The following is a 22248-nucleotide window of genomic DNA, read 5'->3' as shown; positions in this document are numbered from 1 at the left end:
AAGCTTGGGCAGGGGGTAACTGGGGGTATACGAAGAGGGGGGAAGGGGGGGGGGGGGTATTAGTTTTGATTGTCGCGATTTTTTCCACGAAGTATGAGTTCAGCGAATCGCAGAGTTTCTGAGAGGGAAGGAGCTTCAATGAGGTCCTGTCAGAGAAAGCCAGGTCATGAGTGATGGAAAAAATCTCCTTGGGTTGATTCTCAGCTGCCAAAATTTTGGCTGAGAAGTAAGCTTTCTTGGTCTCTATAATGTTTTTTTTATAAGTCCCTAGGAGAAGGACATAGCGGGACTTGGAGATGGGACAGTAGTCCAGTCTCCATCTGCGTTCTGCTTGTCGAACCGTTAATTTCTGCTCTTTCAGTTCTTTGCTGAACCACCGATTGGCGTCTTTAGGACGCCTAATCGAGGTGCGCCGAAGGGGAGCCAAGCTATCGCTTCCATTCGTAAGCCAGGAATCAATGGCCTTAGCTTGAGCTGCAGACGCCAAGCCCGACAGAGAAGGAGAGGAGGCCAGAAGTGAAGAGGTTAGGTCTAGCAGGTTGGCCTTGCCCCAGTTGCGAGCCCATGAGTTTTTAGCGTGGGCAGGTATCTTGGTCGGACAAAGGCTGAGGGAAAAGGAAATTAAAAAGTGATCTGACCAAGTGCAGGGAGAAACAGTGAGTGAAGAAAGGGGGCAGTTGAGAGACCAGACTTGGTCTAAGATGTGGCCGTGAATATGGGTTGGAATGTGGACTAGGGAAGTGAAGTTAAGTGACAGAAGGATTTCCGAAAATTCCTTGGATGAGGCACATTCCTTAGGATCCGAAGGCCAATAGTTAAAATCCCCAAGGACCAACACTGAAGCATAGTTGACAGCCAGAGTGCCAAGTAAATCTTGAAAGGCGGGGAGAAAAGACAGAGTGGATTGGGGCGGACGATAGACCAGCACAACGGCTAGGTGAGGGGAGAAAGAGGTAGAGCGGACCACGAGGTGGTCAATACCTCCCAAAGGGGGTGAGGGGAGAATCTGAAACTGAAAATCAGTGCGGGCGATCAGAGCAACGCCTCCACCCGTTTTCCCGGCTGGGCGGTCGACCCGGATAGAGTAATAGGTCGAAGGGAGGGCGGCCAGTAGAGACGGGAGAGAAGACTCAGAAAACCATGTCTCGGTTAAGAATAAGAGATCAGGTTTGACCGTATCTAGAAGTATGAATAGTTCCTGGTGATGTCTAATGGCTGACCTTGCATTTAATAAAATAATGGACAGTGGCGGGGAACGGGTGTCAGGGGTGAGCGATGAGTAAGGAGCTGACGGGGAAACAATAAAAGGGGGGCAGCCTTGTGGACAGGCTCGACAGGGAAAATAACAGCCCATGTCGGTGATCCGTTGAATAATGCGAGGGTCGAGGGGCCAATGACCTTGTAGGAGAGTGAGGTCGGCTGAAGAGTATCGGATAAAAGGACCAGGGGTAGTAGCCCCTAGCCCCGGCCGGCCGCGGATGGGCGCAGACGGGCTTAACTCTGGCGCGACTCCGGCGCGCCGCCGACGCGCCCGCTGCGCTGACGCATAGTGGCTGTTTAAGTAGCGGTGTGACTAGGGGGGTGTGGCTAGGATGTAACAGGCCGACAACCCGACCCAAGATGGCGCCCGCAGTCGCCGGGGGTCACCGTTACGCGGTCAGCCCACGGCGGATTGCTGGCTTCAAGTAGGCAGTAAAGGTGAGTGTGGCGGCTAGTAATCAGCAGGGCCACTAAAGAAGATTAAAAACGATGTCGCTGTTAGTAGTCAGCAGCGTGAGAAATGGGGGTAGGATTGCTGGTAGTCAGCAGGGGAGACCAGGGATTAAAATAAAATAAAATAACAGCGCTCCAGTAAATGCGCGCGAGCCCTCTGCCACCGGGCTGCGAGCTATCGCTGGTAGGGCGGGGAGGAGGGTCCTAAGTAGCGGAGTGACTAGGGGGGTGTGGCTAGGATGTAACAGGCCGACAACCCGACCCAAGATGGCGCCCGCAGTCGCCGGGGGTCACCGTTACGCGGTCAGCCCACGGCAGATTGCTGGCTTCAAGTAGGCAGTAAAGGTGAGTGTGGCGGCTAGTAATCAGCAGGGCCACTAAAGAAGATTAAAAATGATGTCGCTGTTAGTAGTCAGCAGCGTGAGAAATGGGGGTAGGATTGCTGGTAGTCAGCAGGGGAGACCAGGGATTAAAATAAAATAAAATAACAGCGCTCCAGTAAATGCGCGCGAGCCCTCTGCCACCGGGCTGCGAGCTATCGCTGGTAGGGCGGGGAGGAGGGTCCTAAGTAGCGGAGTGACTAGGGGGGTGTGGCTAGGATGTAACAGGCCGACAACCCGACCCAAGATGGCGCCCGCAGTCGCCGGGGGTCACCGTTACGCGGTCAGCCCACGGCGGATTGCTGGCTTCAAGTAGGCAGTAAAGGTGAGTGTGGCAGCTAGTAATCAGCAGGGCCACTAAAGAAGATTAAAAACGATGTCGCTGTTAGTAGTCAGCAGCGTGAGAAATGGGGGTAGGATTGCTGGTAGTCAGCAGGGGAGACCAGGGATTAAAATAAAATAAAATAACAGCGCTCCAGTAAATGCGCGCGAGCCCTCTGCCACCGGGCTGCGAGCTATCGCTGGTAGGGCGGGGAGGAGGGTCCTAAGTAGCGGAGTGACTAGGGGGGTGTGGCTAGGATGTAACAGGCCGATAACCCGACCCAAGATGGCGCCCGCAGTCGCCGGGGGTCACCGTTACGCGGTCAGCCCACGGCGGATTGCTGGCTTCAAGTAGGCAGTAAAGGTGAGTGTGGCGGCTAGTAATCAGCAGGGCCACTAAAGAAGATTAAAAACGATGTCGCTGTTAGTAGTCAGCAGCGTGAGAAATGGGGGTAGGATTGCTGGTAGTCAGCAGGGGAGACCAGGGATTAAAATAAAATAAAATAACAGCGCTCCAGTAAATGCGCGCGAGCCCTCTGCCACCGGGCTGCGAGCTATCGCTGGTAGGGCGGGAAGGAGGGTCCTAAGTAGCGGAGTGACTAGGGGGGTGTGGCTAGGATGTGGCATCGGGTTTTCTTACCAGTTCTTGTTGCGGTAGGTTGGGAACCTTCAGGTTGAGTCTGCAGGTGTTGCCTTGAATCTTGAGGGAGGTCAGGGATCACCTGATCGCAGGTCAGGATCGCTGGGGATACCTCCTTGTGATGTTGGGCCACTCGAACTCAGGCTGTCGGTGTTTGTTGTAGATTGGTGCAGAATCGCAGAGTCACCTGAATCTGGATTCTGGTCTTGGAATCTTGGTTGAGCAAATCCGGTATTCACAGGAGACAGAGTCTGTAAGGTGAGTGGAGGGCGGGTCCTCCGGGCTCTGGGGGCCTGCTGGACACACCAGTTTCTTCGGTGTAGGCAGGTCGGAGTTGAGACAGGCCGGAAGGACTAGGGCCCAAGCAGTAGGCAGCCTTTTCTTCCTGGGTCTTCAGTCCCTCTTTCTTCTTCGAATCTGAAGAGGCAAGGTTCAGGGAGGCCCCTAAATACTAGATTTAGGAGAGTTAGAAGGAATGTGCAGGTTGGGACCAATGGGAACCTTCCTTGGGGTGGGTAAACCCCTATTATGCCACCCTCCAGTGAGAGGGGGGCATGAGCCTCTCCCTGATTGGCAGAGTCCCCTCATCTTCAAGATGGAGGGGACTGAGATGTGTGCTTCACCTCGCCTCACCACCTGAGAGGTGGGGTTGGCAAAGGTGTACACACTTCTCCTCCTAGCTTGGTTTTCCCACTGATTCTCCCATCCAAAGTTGGAGGCAGAACCTTTGGAAGCCAGTTACGGGGGCAGCAAAGGATAGGGTTTGCATCCAAAGGCATCAGGTCTTTGAAGCTTCCCATTCATGGACCCAGCCCATCCTGGAAGAGAGGGCATGACACTTTTAGCCAGGATGAACTTTGTTTCTGGACCGAGAGTGCAGAGGATGTCTACCCAGGGACCAGAAACCTGTCTGTTGGTGGCAAATGACGAGCAGCCATTCAGGAACCACACCAGGGCCGGTTGTTTTTCAGGGGGCATCTCTAAGATGCCCTCTGAGTGCCTTTGACATTAAATCCCACACCGGCATCAGTGTGGGTTTAATGTGCTGAGAAGTTTGCTACCAAACTACCCAGTTTTTAGTAAAGCCATTCTGGATCTGTGAAGTCCATAATGACCAACTCCCAGACCATATACTCTTTATAACTCTACTACACTTACAATGTCTAAGAATGGGTTTAGACACTGTAGGGGCACAGGGCTCATGTCACTCTACCCTCGCCTGAGGACTAGTGCACCCTGCTAAAGGTGTGACTTGCCTAGGCCTCAGGGAGTGGGTTGTAGGCATGGCACCCTGGTGTGTGTGCCATGTCGCCTTTTCACTTTTCTCTGCTCCAAAACATGCAGCCTGCAATGGCAGTGTGTAGGTGCTAAGGTACAGGGCCTCTAAGGGTGGCACAATAGGTGCTGCAGCCCTCACAGGCCTTCCCTGGCTACCGTGCTCTTAGTACCAATGGTATCTTTTACAAGGAGATTACCTGTGGCCAGGGATGGGCCAATTGTGGGTACAAAGGTACAGTTTTGGGAAAGAACACAGGCCCTGGGAACTTGGTTGGCAGGGACCCAGGGCACATCAAGTCAGGTTGCATCAGATGTCAGGCAAAAAGAGGGGGGCAACCATGAAAAAGGGACACATTCCTACACCAAAGGATAGGCTTCCTGGGGCCTAAAATGGTTCGGGGAGGGAGGCAATGCACATTCCTCCCCTTAATTAAATGCAGCCCCGGCCGCCTTTTTGCTATTTTTTGCCCCGATCCCAGGAGCCTACTATGGGATCGCTGCAAAAATTGCGGATTGTTTTTGTAGTTTTGCCCTGGGAGGTGTTTCTTTTGGTCCCCACCACAGAGTCTTTGGGTCAGGGCAGGGATACCCTGCCCCTTGTGTTATTTTTTTTTTAAACTTCAGGACAGGGGACTAACTCCGTGAACCCTGTAATGGCTGACAGCAACATTTTACTTGTGTTGTTGTCAGCCAATCAGAGTGCTCACTTCCTGCTGGAGCAAATTGGCCCAAGGGAAAAAAGCCCTTTTATTGCATTAGAACTCCCACGAAACTCTCATGGACCCAACCATCCATATATGCAATTAATTTTGAATCTTAATTTCTCAAAAAGTACTGAACAGATTTATACCAATTCACAAAAAGCACAATCTGCGGATCAAGATCTAGCTTCTTGCCAATGTAATGTAATGATGTAATTCCGTTCAGCAGTTTTAGTGGCACTGCTTCTTAAATAAGTCTAGGAAAAATGCCTGTGGATTTTGGGTTTTGGGACCCCCCTTTATCTCTTCTCCCACTTTACGGATCACCCTGAAACTTTCCATGCACAGGCTAGAAAAAAAACAATTTGTTGGAAAGTTTTTATGAAGTTTTCTCAAACTTTGCCAAAGTTATTACCAACACAAAAAAACACATTTTCTATGGAAACACTGACCTAACTATAACTACCCAGTGCCAACTGCCTCTGAGTAAAAAATAAGTAAATGTACATCCATCAAGGTGTACTTCTATGGGTGTATATTAATTATTTTTGTTGGTAAACCAGGGGTAAGAATGCACCTATCTTTAGCAACAGGGCCACCAACACAATATAAGGTCCAGACAAGGTCTCAATAAAATATTCCTTTGCTCCACCCTTGGTAGCTGACAACGAGCAGGCAGGTTTAACATAGGAGACAAGTTTTTGAAGCATTTAAAAACACCAATACATTAAATACAATACATTAAATAAGTACAACACAACCTACAATAAAGCTCCACAACCAATGTATAATAATCGGAACTATTTTTATGATTAAAATGACACCAAAATGACAAAAATCCAACATAGGGAACAGGAGATATGAATGTTTAAAGAATAACCCTTTCTAGTGCTTACAAACATATAGCACCAACTTGGAACATCTGGTCACGCTTGACCAAGACAAAGTCAAAGTTTGAGGCTGACCACGATGGAGCCCTGGCACTAAGCAGGAGGCCCGTCAAAATTTTACCTTTGCATTTAGAAACTTTTCTGGAGGATTTTCTCTCAGCGTCGAGTGGGCCTCTCCAGCAGGCCGGATTCACAGCAGCCTCACCGGCTTGGTTCAGTAGGAGCCCGCTGGTAAGCTTCTGGAAGTCTTGAGCTCTGAAGCTTTCAGTGGGATGAACCAGAAATTCAGGCTGGGTGGCGGTGTGAATTAGTGGGTCTGATTCTCGGCGTCCGGTTGGTCACCTTAAGAAATTTTTTCCAAAGTTGCTCCAAACTTCTCCACCCTTCCGGAATTTTTTCCTGAAGTTCCTTTTGAGGGTTCAAAGTGTCCACAACACAAATCCAAGGTTCCAGAGTCTCGAAAGTTGGGATTACTGTTTCCACAGTGCAGCTGGCTAAACCCTTGAAAGTCCACTGGAAGAACTCCAGGCTAGGGACTTCTTTAGGGAGATGGTGCAGGTGAGCTCTGTTAACCTATTGCTTTGAGAGAATCCCCTCCTTAATCCTTTTGGAAGTAGTCCTCAGGGCTGTAGTTCCAAGTGTCCAACAGGAGCAGTCCTTCAGTCACAGGACCTCTGCAACACCCTCCCTGACCACTTCCACAGCAAGATAGCAACCATCTACAGAAACTTCAATCCCCAACCCACCACCTCCACAGCATCCCATCGACCACTGCCGCTGACTACTCGCTCACCATTTGGGAACAGCTCAGCACACCAAACAAAAACACTCTGATGAAGTCAATCCACTCGGGAGCACCCACCGACTCATGACCCCACGTACTTTTCAACCTCAAGAAGGGACAAGATCAGCCGCAAGCTCACCACCATCCTCAGCACCTCCATCGACACAGCCACCTTCCCGGACACCTGGAAACATGCAGAGGTCAGACCACTCCTCAAGAAACCCTCTGCAGACCACAGTGAGCTCCAGAACTACTATGCCATCTCACCTGTAGAGCATCAACCTGGTGGACCCTTCCCAATCAGGATTCAAAACCAACGACAGCACCGAGACAGCCCTGATCGCCGCAACAGACCACATCCGCACCCCTACTCAACAGAGGAGAATCAGCCGCCCTGCTCCTACGTGACCTTTTCACAGCCTTCGGCACTGTCTCCCACCACACATTCATTGATCGACTGCGCCAGATAGGACTCACAGATAAAACACTCAAATAGATGGCTTCCTTTCTGACAGGGTAAACCCAGAGAATCTGTCTCCTTCCCTTCTCCTCTTAACCCAAGCTCACCATCTGCTTCGTCAAGGCTAATCCGTCAGTCCACCCCTCTTCATAATCTACACAACACCGCTCACGGACATCATCAGAACCCATGACAGCAACATCATCTCCTACACCGATGACACCCAGCTCATTTTCACGCGCTCAGCAGACTGCATCATGATGAAGACCAAGCTCCTCCACTGTATGAAGAATGTCTCAGCCCTGAATGAAGAACAGCTGCCTGAAGATAAACATGGACAAACTGAAGTACTAATCATCGGCAGACACACATCCCTCTGGAACGACTCATGGTGGCCATCGGAACTCGGGGCCCACCTCCACTCTAAAAGACCACTGCCTCAACCTTGGCATCATCCTAGACAGTGAACTCTCCATAAAAACGTCAGGTCCACGTTGTCTCCTCAGCCTGCTTCCAAACTCTTGTATGCTCTGCAAAGTCTTCAAGTGACTACCCATCAGTACCAGGAAAGCGGTAATGCATGTCCTCATCACCAGCCACCTGGACTATGGCAACACACTCTATGCATGCACCACCACCCAACTTCTGAGGAGACTCAAGACGTTCCAGAATGCAGTAGCCAGACTGATCCTCAACCTGCCAAAGAGAACCCACATCACCCAGCACCTGAAAGACCTCTACTGGCTCCCATCCATAAAAGAAGCCAGTTCAAGCTCCTGATCCATGCCTACAAAGCCCTCCATGACCAAAGACCCACCTACATGAACCACTGCCTGAACTACCACCAACCTCACAGGAACCTCCTCTCCGCTCACATCGCCCAGGCACCACGCATCTACCGCCGCTGCACCAAAGGACACTCCTTCTCCCGCATCACTGCCAAGTCCTTGAAAACCCTTTCCCTCCACCTCCGTACTTCACCCTCCAAGACCAACTTCCTGAGGGTCTCAAGACCTGGTTCTTTACTGATTCCACAGCCCAGTGGCTGAATACCCTTTCAGGTGACAAACAGCGCTTTATAATTACTGTATGATTGATTGATTGATTCAGAGTGCAATCCTGCATGGTGCAAACCAGGGTTCCAGCAGGGCCCCCCTTCTTCTACTTGTAGTTTCAGGAAGCAGAATTGAGTTGCTATGCAGCTCTCACATATTTATTCAATGTTCTGGGGCGACAAGCAGTGGGGCATCTCTGACCAATGGGGTACAGGGTGCCACCCAAAAGCATGACAACTTTCTCCAAAGTGTGTCCTTTTCTTGTTCCACAGAGCAGTACATTTCAAAATTCAAGATGGAGAATTCCTCTCCTTGGGAGTAAGATCTGGCTATGCCAACCTACTGGTGTGCCTCATTTCCCTTAACAGTCCCATTCCAGACCTCTTGCAAATTCCCCTCTTTGGGCTTCCATCTGTCTGGGGGTACATAAAGAGAGGGTAGGCCTGACTGGCATTCCTTACTGTCCTGCTCTCTTTGAAGCTCAGTTTGATGTGTCTAGCCCCTGTCCTGGCCTGTTCTCTGCAATTGCAAAGCTCCCCACATCAGATAACCTCTGTCTCTGTGCAGGCCACTTACCACCTCATCAAAGCAGTTTGTCTAAACTTGTTAAGGGCTGGCAATACAGAAGAGGCTGCTAGAAAGCTGGAATTTGGCTCACAGAAAAGAAAGTTCTACAACTTCTTCTCTGTATTAGTTCAATAGATGTACAGTATTCACATGTTAGCCTATGGAGCTAAAAGGCTACACAGGGGTGGGGGGGGGGGGGGAATCGATAGTTTTTCCTTCACCAGGGCATATAAAACATCTTCTAACGTGTCCTCGCTTATTTTTACATGGCACCCTACCCGTGGGCACCTAGGGTAGACCTTAGGGTTGACATATGTAAAAATAAGGTAGTTTAATACCTTGCAAGTACCATTATATCCAAAGTTGAATTTACATGTAATTTCAGTTTAAAAGCAGCTTGCAAAGTAGGACTAACTTTTAAAATGACAGCAGGCAACACAGCAATGTACTCTTAAGTGCCTCCAACCTGCTGGGCCTCTAAACCTACAAGCCCTACCATATACTAGGGACTTACAGGTAGGTTGTCAGTGGCAATTGTAATTACACCTAATTTTCATATACCTTTGTAATCAGAGCACTGGCCCTGGATCTGGTTTGCAGAGTCCAGGGCACAGTCAGGGTCAGTTACCACCCATATCAGTCAAAGAAAATGGGGGTGATCAGGGCAGAAAGGATGACTTTCTCACAAATATATTTAAGTTTTTCTGCTAAAGAAGTACGAGTTATAAGACTTTAGCGCAATGAGAATGACAACACAGACATCACAGATTCAACTCAGGGCCAACAAAAATAGTAAATACACCCTCCATAGAAGTTCTCCTTGAATGGGTACAAATGTACTCCTTTTTGGAATTCACAAACATTGGCAGTAGCAGGCTTGGAAAGCTGTACTAGCCTCAGGAGTCCAGACATTACTTGCAATTAAACACCCAAAATGTGATGGAATGAATGCTTGGAAATACTCTAACCAGTGATCATTGCTCAGGGTAGCATTCCAACCCAAACCTTTTGTTGCCCACTGTGCCACTCTACACAGAAGCCCACCTAATGTAAATTAGTACTGACTGTGTTCCACATGGAAACAGCCCACCCCAACCGTGGTCATCTCACACCTCCATCCTGCAGCTCACTGCTTTGTTAGTTGGGAAATTTGAGTTTCACACCCCTGAATCTCACTGAAGATGCTACACCCCTGATGAAATGTAAAACAACATTAAAGAAAAGCAGCGATAACTGATACAACTTTGGAAAAACGTGAGCGTTCTGCATGGTATTTAAGTTTGTTTACATTCTCTGCCAATCACTTCCAGGTGACTACAATTTCCCAGAGGAACGTCATTGCAAGAACAGTTTCTGCGTCAGTAAGCTGACAGCTAGGCGTCAGTTACGTCAGAGAGGAAGACACCACGCAGAGCCATGCGGTAAACTAAAAGAGAAATGGAGTTCCGTTAACGAGCCTTGAGCTACTAATTACCATTCCAAACAAAGCAGCGTTGTATTGCAGGAATTTTGCAATTACTTCTTTAAAAATGATAAACAGCCCTGAAACGTGTCCATTAACAATCGTTAGCGTGGCATCATTTGTATTCACCCGACCCTCCTCATCGGCTAATTTTCATTTACTTCATTTGTCTTTTACTCAGCGAGTGAAAATTGCAGATACATGAAAAACATAGTTAATCACATTCTACTAGGACAGACAAACAACGTGCGCGAGATGAAGATGAATGGCGCCTCCTCCGCATGTGAGAAATACAAAATGGGGTCTGACGCACAATAACATCAGATAACTGTGTCAGCCAATTAAAATGTCCGAAAGATAAGGAAACAAAAGAAAGACCAAAAAAGTCTGCATTGGAAGTCTGAGGTGACATGCAGGTCAGGTCACGAGCAAATGTGGGCATTGCAAAGTACTAACTCTTTACCATGCACATGGGTTTAATAACCCTTCATACTTACTTTGTGGATACATTTAATACACCTTTAGGGGTATTGTGTAGTGCCAACGCATTTTGCTCCCACGGCCATTGCACAGCATTAGTTGGTGTGAAATATGACTCTTTTGTTATGTGCTTAAGGCTGCTAGGTGCTTCTGAGGTCAGTGGAGTGTGAGTTGAGCCAGGGTATTAAGCAGAACCGCCTTTCTGATACATGGGCCCAGACGAAGCCAGCACACTCACACTGGTACCAAAGGGCAAGCCATTGGTATCAGACCTCTAATGGACATCCATGTTCACCATCAGGGTCTGACCTGGCATTGATGCTGCCATGGCTCTGTGAAGAAAGTGTTAATGGATCAATAGAACGAGGCACTCCACCTGGAACTATATATTTTAATCACCACCCAATTCTGATCGTTTTCTGGCAATGCTCCCACGATATGGAACGCTGTCCCTGGAGTCCTCAGATGCAACCCCTCCTTCTCCTGTTTCAAAAGGGACCTCAAACTCCATCTCCTTACCAAATACTTTCCTGAACTACGTCACCTAACATAGACCTCAATTTTCCGAGTTAACTCCCATTCAAGGATTGTTGGTGAATGGACTAAGCTAATCACCTTGTTTTTTGCACAATTATTTATTGTTCATGCTGTATTCTTTATCCGTGATTTACTTACTTACTGTCAGCCTTCTGGGTAATGTAAGGCCCTGCTGTTTTTCACAATGTGTATGTGAATCGCTCTAATACCTACGGGTCTAGCTAGCGCTATACAAAACTTTAAAAAAAAAAAAAGGTTTTAAAAGTACACATACAGAGGAGTTAGATCATCTTCTGTTTACAATAATGTAGCATTATAGTCCACTATTGTGGGCTACACCGATGCTAAAGTCCCGAAGCGGAGTTATAGGCTGGAGTTGCAATTGAGGGCCTCGGGCAGGGTTTTTCACTGTATGTTCCGGAGGGTAGGGTCCATGCCAAATTCTTAAGATAACTGCATTCATCTAAATGTGTGAATGTTAAAAATCTTGCATTGATTCTGCCCTCCAGGACCGACATTGGGGAGCTCTGGTCTAGGGTAAGAGTGGGGGCCTTTGGCAACTCGTGGATCCTGTAGCAGAAGGGCTATAATGCTGATAGAACTTTCCACTAATTGGGGGTAGAAGGATCTAAATTAAAAAGAGTGAAACAGAAAGAAAAACAAGTGGATGTTGGAGCAGAAGGTCTGTGCCACTCCCCGTGGGCACTGCCGCTCCACTTTTTTCAATACCACTCCCAACATTCCAATGGTCTAATGATATCTGTTTCATTTGATGTAGACCTGAAGGCAGAGATGTTCCCACTGGGACATGCACACATGTTAAAAAAGAAAGTAATGCTTTTACTTGATAAAAAAAATAACATATACACATTTTACAACTGGTGGCCACGGTGCTCTGTGGATGCATTAATCTGCTTGTTTAACACAGTTCTGGAATTAATTGAGCATGTGCTGCCAGAATGTTTTAACAACAAAAATTAACTGGGTAAAAATACAAAACATGGCATAAGACACTGAACGAGCTGCACAATATTTTCCTGAGTGTAGAGTAACTCAACAGATTATTAATCGTGTTATAAACTATTTATGAAAGCAGAAATTTTACATACTGTCTTCAATAACTGCACAGCCTCGTGTTCTCGTCTTCAGATTACATTTAACCTATTTTTACCACTATCATAGACCTATCTAGATGCCTATCTATTATCACTCATAAAAACAACATGGCACAGAAACATTGGCACTTACGTTTACTCCATCTGTGCCCGGCTTTCCAGGAAATCCATCGATACCTCGTTCGCCCTAAAGGAAAAATAAATCACCATAAAAACCCATTAAACACCTCAAACACCTGTCAACAAAATACCCATGATAACACAGAGACAAGCGTGGACGTTTTTACTAGTCATCACCATCTGCTATAATGTGGGGATCACACTTGTGTCTGTAGCCAGCTTCGACTTATGAAAGCTCCTGGAACACTGCAGGCACCGTATCATTCATGATCCCATTTTCTACGCTGTGCAGGCACAGGGGAGACCTGTGTAATTCTTTTTGGCATCTTGAGTGCATACATTGACTAGAAATATCTCGGAGTTAGTGCGAGAGCTGCAGACAGCAGAGCTCGGAAACATAGGGCAGGCAGTGGAGCCTATCAAACAGCCTTGTACCATTGTCTGCAGCTGACGAGCAGCCTAAAAATCACCAGCTGCTCGTACATATCTTTGCAACACAAAGAATGGGACATATGGAAGTGCATCACAATCAAAAACATCAATGTGAAGTGGTTATTATGCGACAGAGAAGGGCCAAATTATGCGACGTGGTTGAGTAAATTATGCAGCAAGAAAAGGCAAATTATGCGGCATATTGCAGCACATTTTGCTATAGTTTTACTTCATTAAGGGGCGGGGTCTGTGAAAACTCTCAGTTAGGCTGTCATGTGTCCCTCTTGGAGGAGTGTGCACTGCTAATAGTTTCAAAAGCACATGCCTAACTCCAAACCCAGGAGGCACAGAGGTGTGTATACCAGGGGATAAACACACGGGGCCTGATTCACAGAATTAACTAAAGACAAAATCCTAAACTTACTACCATTTTGGTATTCACAGAAGGCACTTACTCATTTTGGTATTCACAGAAGGCACTTCTGTGAATACCCAAAGTCTTAAAGTTAGGATTTTTCTGTTTAGGAGTAGGAAAGTTAGGACTCCTAACTTTAGGACTCCTTAATGCCTTCTCTGAATACCGAAAGTCTTAAAGTTAGGATTTTTCTCAGTTTAGGAGTAGTAAAGTTAGGAGTCCTAACTTTACTACTCCTAAACTGAGAAAAATCCTAACTTTAAGACTTCGGTAGTTAGGACTCCTAACTTCTGTGAATACCAAAATGGTAGTAAGTTTAGGATTTTGTCTTAAGTTAGTTCTGTGAATCGTGCCCACAGTAACCTGTTTTTTGGGGGGGTTTTAAACAAAAAGAACCTCTCTTGATGTAGCATTTTTGTTGCAAATTAATAATATTAATGTAGTTTTGCAAAAGTCGGCACATGTAAATAAAGCAACACACCGGGGAGCTCAATTCAATGGTAACTCTAATAGTTTGTATACTGCTAGAAGCTGCAGCAGCAAGAAGGAGCTGTCTTTTCCAGAAATCTGTGATAACAGGAATTCTTCATGAGAGAAGACACCGAGACTACACAGAGGTGAATCTCCACCAAACAAGAGTACTTCCTCTTAACTTTTTGAAGCAAGTGCTTATTTGTTTGGTGGAGATGTCCTCATTTTCTTTGGCATCATCAACGCATCACCAAAATCAGCTGGAAACAAATGGGTGGCGCTTTTGGTAAGCTGGTAAGCTGTCCATCATCCTTGAAAAAGGCGGTAAGACCATTGCATATCAAAATGATGAACGGGATGGGGCCAAACAGGCAAAGCTTCAGATAATTTTGCATATTTGAATACTTATAGTAATTTAAATGGGGGATAGGGGCATGTGCCCCCCCTCCCTGGGCTGTTTTCGGCCCTGGGGCCCCATTCCCCAGGGCCCAGCCAAAACTGAACAGGGGGGGTGCTGCACGGCTCTCCTCCCCAGGATGATTTCAGCCTCGAGGACCTCACCCCAGGGGCCCGGCCTCTTCATGCTGGGTGCTCTGGAGACCGCGGGGAACCTCAATGCCCAAAAGGTCCCTGACATTGCTCCCACACGCAGGAAGCTGCTAAATATGAAGCTCCCTTTGTGCTGGAGCAATTCTTTAATTTGTTTTCTTGCCCGCTTAACAGTGGGCACGGAAACAGATGAAAAGTCTGCTCCCAGCAGGCCAGCTGGGAGCGGACTTACTGTTTGCTTTTGTTCGACGGAAGCTGTCATAGCTCCCACCAAGCAAGAGCAAACAGCTGTCTCCCAGGGGAGGGCATCCCAGAACATAGGGAGCTGGCCTTATTTTCTGTTTAAAGGGCCTGCCCTGGGGAGGTGGTGGTCCCTGCCCCCTCCCCCCTTTATCTGATACATTTGGCCCCAGGAAAGGGGTGGTCCCTGGGGCACTACTGGGTCAAGAAGGGGGGTCCATGCAGGCTTGCTCCAATATGTTAATAAAACCTCCGGAAGTTGGTGGTTCCCAGGCCTCTAACGAGCTGCAGGAGGGGTCCATGCACTCACCCCAATATGTTAATATAGCCCCGGGGAGGTGGTGGTCCCTGGGCTCAAAAGAGCTGCAGGAGGAAAGCAGTGTACGCCCTTCTCATTTTAAACCATAGCCCCGGGACCTGACCCACTCAGGGGATAAAATAAAAACAAGCAGGGAGACAGTGCTTGTTTTAAAAAGAAATTACATTTACAGTGAATTCGTGAATATTCATGATTGCGAGGCAAAACATTTTTATAAAATGCTTTTTTGCCTTGGTGAAATCCTTGGGGGACCCCAGCACCAGGGCTAGGGTTTCAGGGTATTTCTGCCCTTCCTATATTTTTACACTTTTTTTCTGGGACTTGGCTGAGGCAAAATCTCAAAATGGCTGCTAACACTTCCTGGTTGAAGCCAATAAGATCTCAGCACAAAATCTGTAGGATTCGCAGAGCGTCGTTGTCCCTAGACATACCAATTTAGATTTTCCTTCAAATCAGAGATTGTTATACTTTGGTGAATTGAACGGTATGGAAACCTTGTGAAAACGTTGCCGCCTAACCTGATCATGTTTTGTCAAGCATGAAGGATAATTGACATTTGATTCAGAATATGAGAGCAAAACAAGGCAGTTGGGGGCATTGACTGAGCTATATTTGCCACATCATTTGAAGATGTTATGTGCTTGCAGTGAAATCTAAAAAAAAAATTGTAACATCAGTTGTTGTGGCAAAAAAGCTATTTGAGCAGTAAATAAGATTATAGAAACATTTTACGCATATGCAAATAAGCACTACAAGTAAACAAGGTGAAGAATTTCTTTTATTTCATACATGTGGTGACTATATAAAGACCACTCAAAATGGCATTCTGATGGATTGAGAAAGGCTTTAAAGAGCTGAAACGTGTCTCTTTCAGAGTTGCCAGATATTTAAAAGAATGGAGTGTTTCCATGATGCTTCATACACAATAAAGAATGGATTATCGCCTATCCTCGAGTACAAGTTCTCTTATCTCTGTTGAGAGGCTTTGTTTATTGTTTAAAGGCCAAGAAAAAAGGGGTCCCAAAATGCAAAATCCCAATGTATTTTCTATAGACTTCTTTAAGATGGGCTATGGCAAAAACCGCTGAATAGAATTACACCAAATTCGGCAGGAAGCTAGTTCTTGGTCCACTAATTGTGCATATTGTGATTTGGTGGAAATCAGTACATTAGGTTCTGGGATATTAAGGGTAAATAAATATAGATATTTGGATGGTTGAGTTTGCGAGAGTCTCAGAGACTCTTGCAGAAGTGGCAAATTAAAAATAGAGCATTCTGATTGGCCCAGGGAGCTTTATTTCCATGGCCTATCTCATTCTCTCAGACTTCAGCAAAACGAACGCCTTGATTGGCTGCCAGCAACATGAGAAAAATGTTGCTGGCAGCCATTTCAGGACTTAGGACCAGATGTAGGTCACCAAATACCGGTCGGTAACGGCCGATTTCGTCCGTTACCGACCGGTATATGGTGATTGAGATGTAGGGGGCCTAAATTTTACAGAATCGGTAAATTTACCGATTCTGTAAATTTACCGATTCTGTAAAATACTGGTTCGGTAAATTTACCGAATCGGTAAATCTATGTGTAGGTGGCACCTAAAACAGTGCCACAGGCCCCTAAGAATTCGTTATTTACCATGTAATACTATTGCATGGTAAATAACGAATTCCTGTGTACATGCACATCTGTGCAAGTACACCTGTGCCATGTGGCACACATACATGCCCTTAAGGCATGTATGTGTGCCACATGGCCACATACATACATGACAGGCATGTGTGCCATGTGGCACACAAGCCTGAATCAGGGGTGCAACAGGGTGTCAAAGTGACACCCTGTCTCCCTTGTCAATTGGGTAAATTTACCGAATCGGTATTTACCGATTCGGTAATTACCGAATGTTACCGATTCATTAATTTATTCGGTAAAAATACCTACATAGCATTTACCGATTTGTAAATTACAGAATCGGTAAAATTCAGTATTTACGAATCGGTAAATACTAATTACCTACATCGGGCCCTTAGTTCCCTGTCCTGAAATTAAGACTGATATATGGGGCGGGGTAGGGATGCCCCGACTCCCAGGTCCCATAAGAGTGACCCAGAAGAAACCGACCCACCTGGACCAAAAAAGAAAAACGAAATCGGCAAAAAGTGCGCCATTATGGGAGTCTTGCAGGATTGGAAAGAAATCTAAATTTGTGGCCAGGTCGCATTTAATGACATTATGTTCCGGGGAGCCCAGCCTCGAGCTGTGTTTATGAATGGGAGGGAGCTACATGCTCCTCCGTCTGAGCCTGTTAAGGCCACGGGGAGCCCACCCCTGGGGCCAAAACTTTAAAAATAGGGAGTGGGACCACACAGCCTCAAAAGACCCGCAGAAACCCACCCCAGGGCAAAAACCTTATAAAATTCTGACCCCCTCCCTGAGCCTCAATTCAATTCAATACAGATGCTTTTATATAATGTTTAGCTGCCTGATCAGACTCCCAGTGCTTGTTGCAACATCACAATTCGGCACCTGCATGATCTTAGACTAGAGGTTAAGCTTCAGAAGAGATGTATTTTAAACAGATTTCTGACTGTTGAAATCTGAGGGCAGCAGAAAGGGAGTTCTGGAGTTTGGGAACAAGATATGCTAAAGAGCAGTTTCCACGTCTTGCTCTGTTCACCTTAGATACCATCAAAAGCCTTTGCTTACTGGACTGTAGGGGCCTACGTGGCACATGGAGAGTAAGTAGCCCCTGTGTGATGAGCAGGCTTTTTCCATGGGTGACCTGATGAGCAATGCAAAGCGCCTTGAACTGAATTCTTTATTGAACTGGTAGCCAGTGCAGGGCTGCTAAGGCTAGACTGGCTGATTGATGCTTGGATATTTTGTGGAGGATTCTAGCTGCTGCTTTCTGTACCACTTGAAGTCTCATGTATTTGGATATCATCTAATTAAACCCTGCACTACCACCTTCCTTGTGAATGGCAGTAACATTTATAATAATTTTCTTAGGGCTTTCAGAATGCCAAAACAGGATTCAATTAATTTCCGAGCATGTGTTTCCATAGTGAGTTTATCTTCTGTCCAGAACCTAGGCTTTTTACTGTCTCTGCAGGCTTAGGTATTTCTCCTTGTTGTTCTGGCCATGACAATTCCAACCATCTGGAATTGTCATGGCCATGTATTGTTCCGACCACAAGTACTTCAATGTCTGAAACCTCCCTAAGGTAAGAGTTAAGCTGAGTTGAAATTTGACTGACATTGTGTGTGAAAGGCATGACCATATGCGTATCATCTGAATATCATACTAAGGCTAATCCGTGTGAGCATACAAACTATCATGGATTTGTGCTCCGGGGCCTCAAAAGGCCCTGTGGAGCACACCCTCTGGGGCTAAATGTAGGAAAATGGGTAGGGGACTGCATGAGCCTCCTACCTGAGTCTCAAAAGCCATGAGTGACCCACCAGGATCTGAAATTTAACAAAAATGGGTTTGTGCAGCCCCCACTGTGAGCCTCAAAAGCCTTGAGGAGCCCACTTCCAGGCTGATTCCTTTAAGAGAGGGGGCCGGCTCACAGCTATTCCCTGGGACATAGGGGTTTATGTGCCTGCAGCGGCGCAGTCAGGGAAACCTGTGTTTGCTCTCACTTGGCGGAAGCATTTGTAAGTTTGCAAGTGCGAGCAAATAAAATCCAATGCTAGACCACTCCCTAGACCACTAAATGCGGACGGTCGCAGATGGTCACTATGGCTCGCGCTGGGAAACCTTCTGATCGCAAACTTCTACTCGAGCGGCAGAAAGAAGCAGCACCCTTTTCCACTGTGAGATGTAGTTCCTGCTGATTTAACAGCACAAGACAAACACCCAGCACTAAAAGCAGTTTGAACGGCACGAGGTAACCCACTCCGCCATTAGCCAAACTCCACATAGCTTGGCGGAGGTTTTTTGTCTCTCCGCAATCTCTGCCCATGCCTAATTTGTACCCTGAAACAGATAGACAGAAGTCCAATTAGGATATTCACAGAATTCCTGTGCAAGTGCGAATGGAATGGAAGGTAATACTTATGGAAGAGGAAGCCTCACACACACAATTATGTCATGCTTCGTAATCGGCAACCTTTAGCCACCCTGGTAGGTCAATGCCACCAAGGTGGACTCGACATCCTGTTAGACTTGGAACAGGAGGGAGGTTTTAGATAAACAGCTACGGTATAAGTGATCAGTGAATTAAAAATGCTTTACGGTTCCTCATGCCTTTTCACCTTCGATCAGACCCCTCTCTGCCACCGAGTCCAATTGAATGTGAAAAGGCACAATGTACCTTTAAGCAATGTGTGACTACAAAGGTGGTAGTTATGTTATCAATTATGTTATTTGAGATGCAATTAATTGTTTCATGAGTAATGTCATGTGAGGTCATTAGCAGTGCATTTGGTGGGGCACAAGTTGTAGTTAGTGCTGCTAATTATAACTGGTGAATTTCTGTATTTTTTTTTCAGTTCAAAACATGAATTCACCTAACTATAATGTTACTTTAATCCTTGATTTTTCTGTGAAAAAAAAAATATATACATACATAAACACATACATGCATGCATATACACATACACAAGTGTTTTTTATTTAAATGTTTTTCGCAAGCACATGGGGCCTCATTTATGAGAAATGACGCATCGCTGCGTGAAAGCAGCGATGCGTCACTTCTCAGTGCGCACTCCTTGCGACATGATTGATGCATCATATTTACAGTATGACGCATCATGTCGCAAGGAGTTACAGATACGTCAGTATTTCTGAGGTATCTGTAAGCGCAAAAGTCACGCATTGCTGGGGTGTGTCACAAAAGTGACGCAACTCCAGCAATGTGTCCTTTCACATGGGGAAAGCCCCATGTGAATGGGCTTGCGTCAGTCTTACGCCTGCTGTGAGGCAGGCGCAAGATTTTGACACAACAGCGTCCTAATAGTGACGCAGCGAAATCTTATAGATTTCACTGCGTCACTATTAGGAGGCTTTTTGCGGGGGAACGCCCCGCCTGCATATATTATACCTGACGCAGGTATAATGTAGCGCAGGGGTTTACAAAGTGCCGCATCTGCTTAGATGCGTCACTTTGTAAATAGTGCGCAACAGAAGGCATGTTTTACGACGCCGATGCGTCACAAAAAGTGACGCATCGGAAGCGCAAAACTGACGCAAGGCCTCATAAATGAGGCCCGTGGTGTCAAAATTTAGGTGGCAGCATATGTTCTGTTATTTTTTATTTTTGTGCATATGTGTGCAATAAAAATGTATTTGGAAACGATGACCCCCAAACTGCAAATGCCGTTTTTGTACAGGGCATAGTTTTTTTTGCCATGTTTAGTTATATGGTCCGGTAGAGTTTCTTGACCGGACCGAGTATTGGGATTCACGGGGAGGGACACAGTCCTACTCACTTGGTTGCTCTGGGGCGGCTTGCTAACAACACATACACGACACCGCCTGTCAAATTATTTCTTGTGATTAATGTTCCTGCTAGAGAGAGAGAGAGATGGAAGTTGTGTCTAGTGCCAGTTTTGACTTGTGACTTGTGTTAAAGTAGCGCAGAGGGTTAATATGCTTGCTGCAAAGAACAGATCTGTATTTTATGTGGATAGCAGAGTGGATTGGCCCTGCTTGGTGGCTCCTGTAGCTACTCATCCCACAAGAGAAGCCTGACAAGTATCTACCTGTAACCTCACTGATGGAGCATGAGCAAAGAACTATATCTGCCCTGTGGGAGCAGGTTTTGTTCTGCATCACTCTAATTGCTCAATCACATTGATTGGGGTCTTCAGCATTGTCAAAGTGGCTCGCTCAAGATGCTCTGTTGTGTGTTAAAAATAGTTGATGCATGTACAAAGGTAAAGGAGTTTACTCCAATAGCCAAACCAATCGAAAAAAAGAAATGATTCAGGCTCATGGTCACAGCATCAAATGAACAGTGCTGCAGGCTGCTTGGTCGGAGCTCAGATGAAGAGTATCTTGCACAAACCCGCATCTGTGGGTTGGTACTTTAGCGTAAAAACTTTTCAAGGAGGCAATTAGTCCCATGCATATTTTGCCATTACAGATATTAAGATGAATGGCTCTTCACAATATGTCCATGATGTGCTAGTACATCTTGAGGTATATTACAAGATAACAGCAATAATTATGATAGTCTTACTTTAAAAGAGACTTTAAGTAGTGAGTCAAGCTCTAAATTTATCAAAGGAGCCTCTTAGAAATCATCAGAAACTAGAGAACTGAATGTTTCTCGGCAAAGGTAAACAAATGTAAACTGAAAAACATGCCATATGAAACTCTACTTGACTATTTTTGCACAGGTATGTCACACTCAGGGTGATATCAAGATCACACTGTGAGCCTGTGCAGTGGTGCAGAAGGGAGTCATGCACCCAATTACATTGACATCATACAATAACTAGGCAAGAACGCTAGGTAAAACAAGTATTGCAGATAGCACAGCTCAAAAGTGAGTCCACATGCCTTGCGCTAACATCCAGTCAGGACATAACCCTGGATGCTTTGGGGCATGAATGTTCCAATCCTGCAATGGATGTCCCACAATCCTTATAGAAGTGCACAAGACCGTGGGCAGATCTCTGGTGGCTGGCACAGCTGAATCCCCCTCCCATCCCTGTCACCTCTGTCAGAAATTTAGGCTTTAAATTTGATTCTAAACTGTTGGGCCAAGACCAGATTGTTCAAGTTTCCAGAGCTTGTTTTTGGAAACTTAAAACCTTGCGAATATTCCTCCACCTGCTGCCGATGGACTGTGGGGCCACAATAGTCCATGCCCTTATTACATCTCAGCTGGACTATGCTAACAGCTTGTACCTGGGTCTACCTGCTTATCTTACCTAGAGATTGCAGACAGTCCAGAATGCTTCAGCGAGGTTTATTAGAAATGTGGCCATCCGACATCACATTTCTCCCCTTTTATGCAGCCTTCATTGGCTCCCAGTGAAAAGGAGAATCGAATTTAAGGCACTGTCCCTTGCCTATAGAGCCTCAAGAGATAGAGGTCCAGGATACCAGAAGCAGAGACTTCAGCAATATCACCAGAGCAGGACCTTGCGATCCAACTCTCAGATGCTTCACACTCCTCACTTTGCCAAAGCCAGGATTGGTGGGTGAGCCTTCGCAGTAAGAACAGCTGCTCTCTGGAATTCTATGCCTAATCACCTGCACAAAGCAGAATCAGAATCCACCTTCAGGAAGGCCTTGAAAACATGGTTGCTTGATTTTGCCCTAGCTAGTCCCTTTCCCCTGTCTGATCACGCTGCTACTCTTAGC

At 46.3% G+C, this 22248-nt stretch overlaps 1 protein-coding gene across 1 annotated transcript in view; it reads right to left on the bottom strand.

Moving 5' to 3' along the window:
• The window catches only part of COL22A1 (collagen type XXII alpha 1 chain), a 1057215-nt gene that overhangs the window by 300345 nt on the left and 734622 nt on the right, over nucleotides 1–22248 (bottom strand). Inside the window, exon 18 of the mRNA XM_078686128.1 lies at nucleotides 12517–12570. Within this exon, the coding sequence (XP_078542254.1) occupies nucleotides 12517–12570 (54 nt within the window). The remainder of the gene's footprint in view (nucleotides 1–12516; nucleotides 12571–22248) is intronic.

The sequence above is a fragment of the Lissotriton helveticus genome, chromosome 4_1 (assembly GCF_964261635.1).
Source record: "Lissotriton helveticus chromosome 4_1, aLisHel1.1, whole genome shotgun sequence".
NCBI classification, from domain to species: domain Eukaryota; kingdom Metazoa; phylum Chordata; class Amphibia; order Caudata; family Salamandridae; genus Lissotriton; species Lissotriton helveticus.
This window is presented reverse-complemented; position numbering and strand designations above follow the sequence as displayed.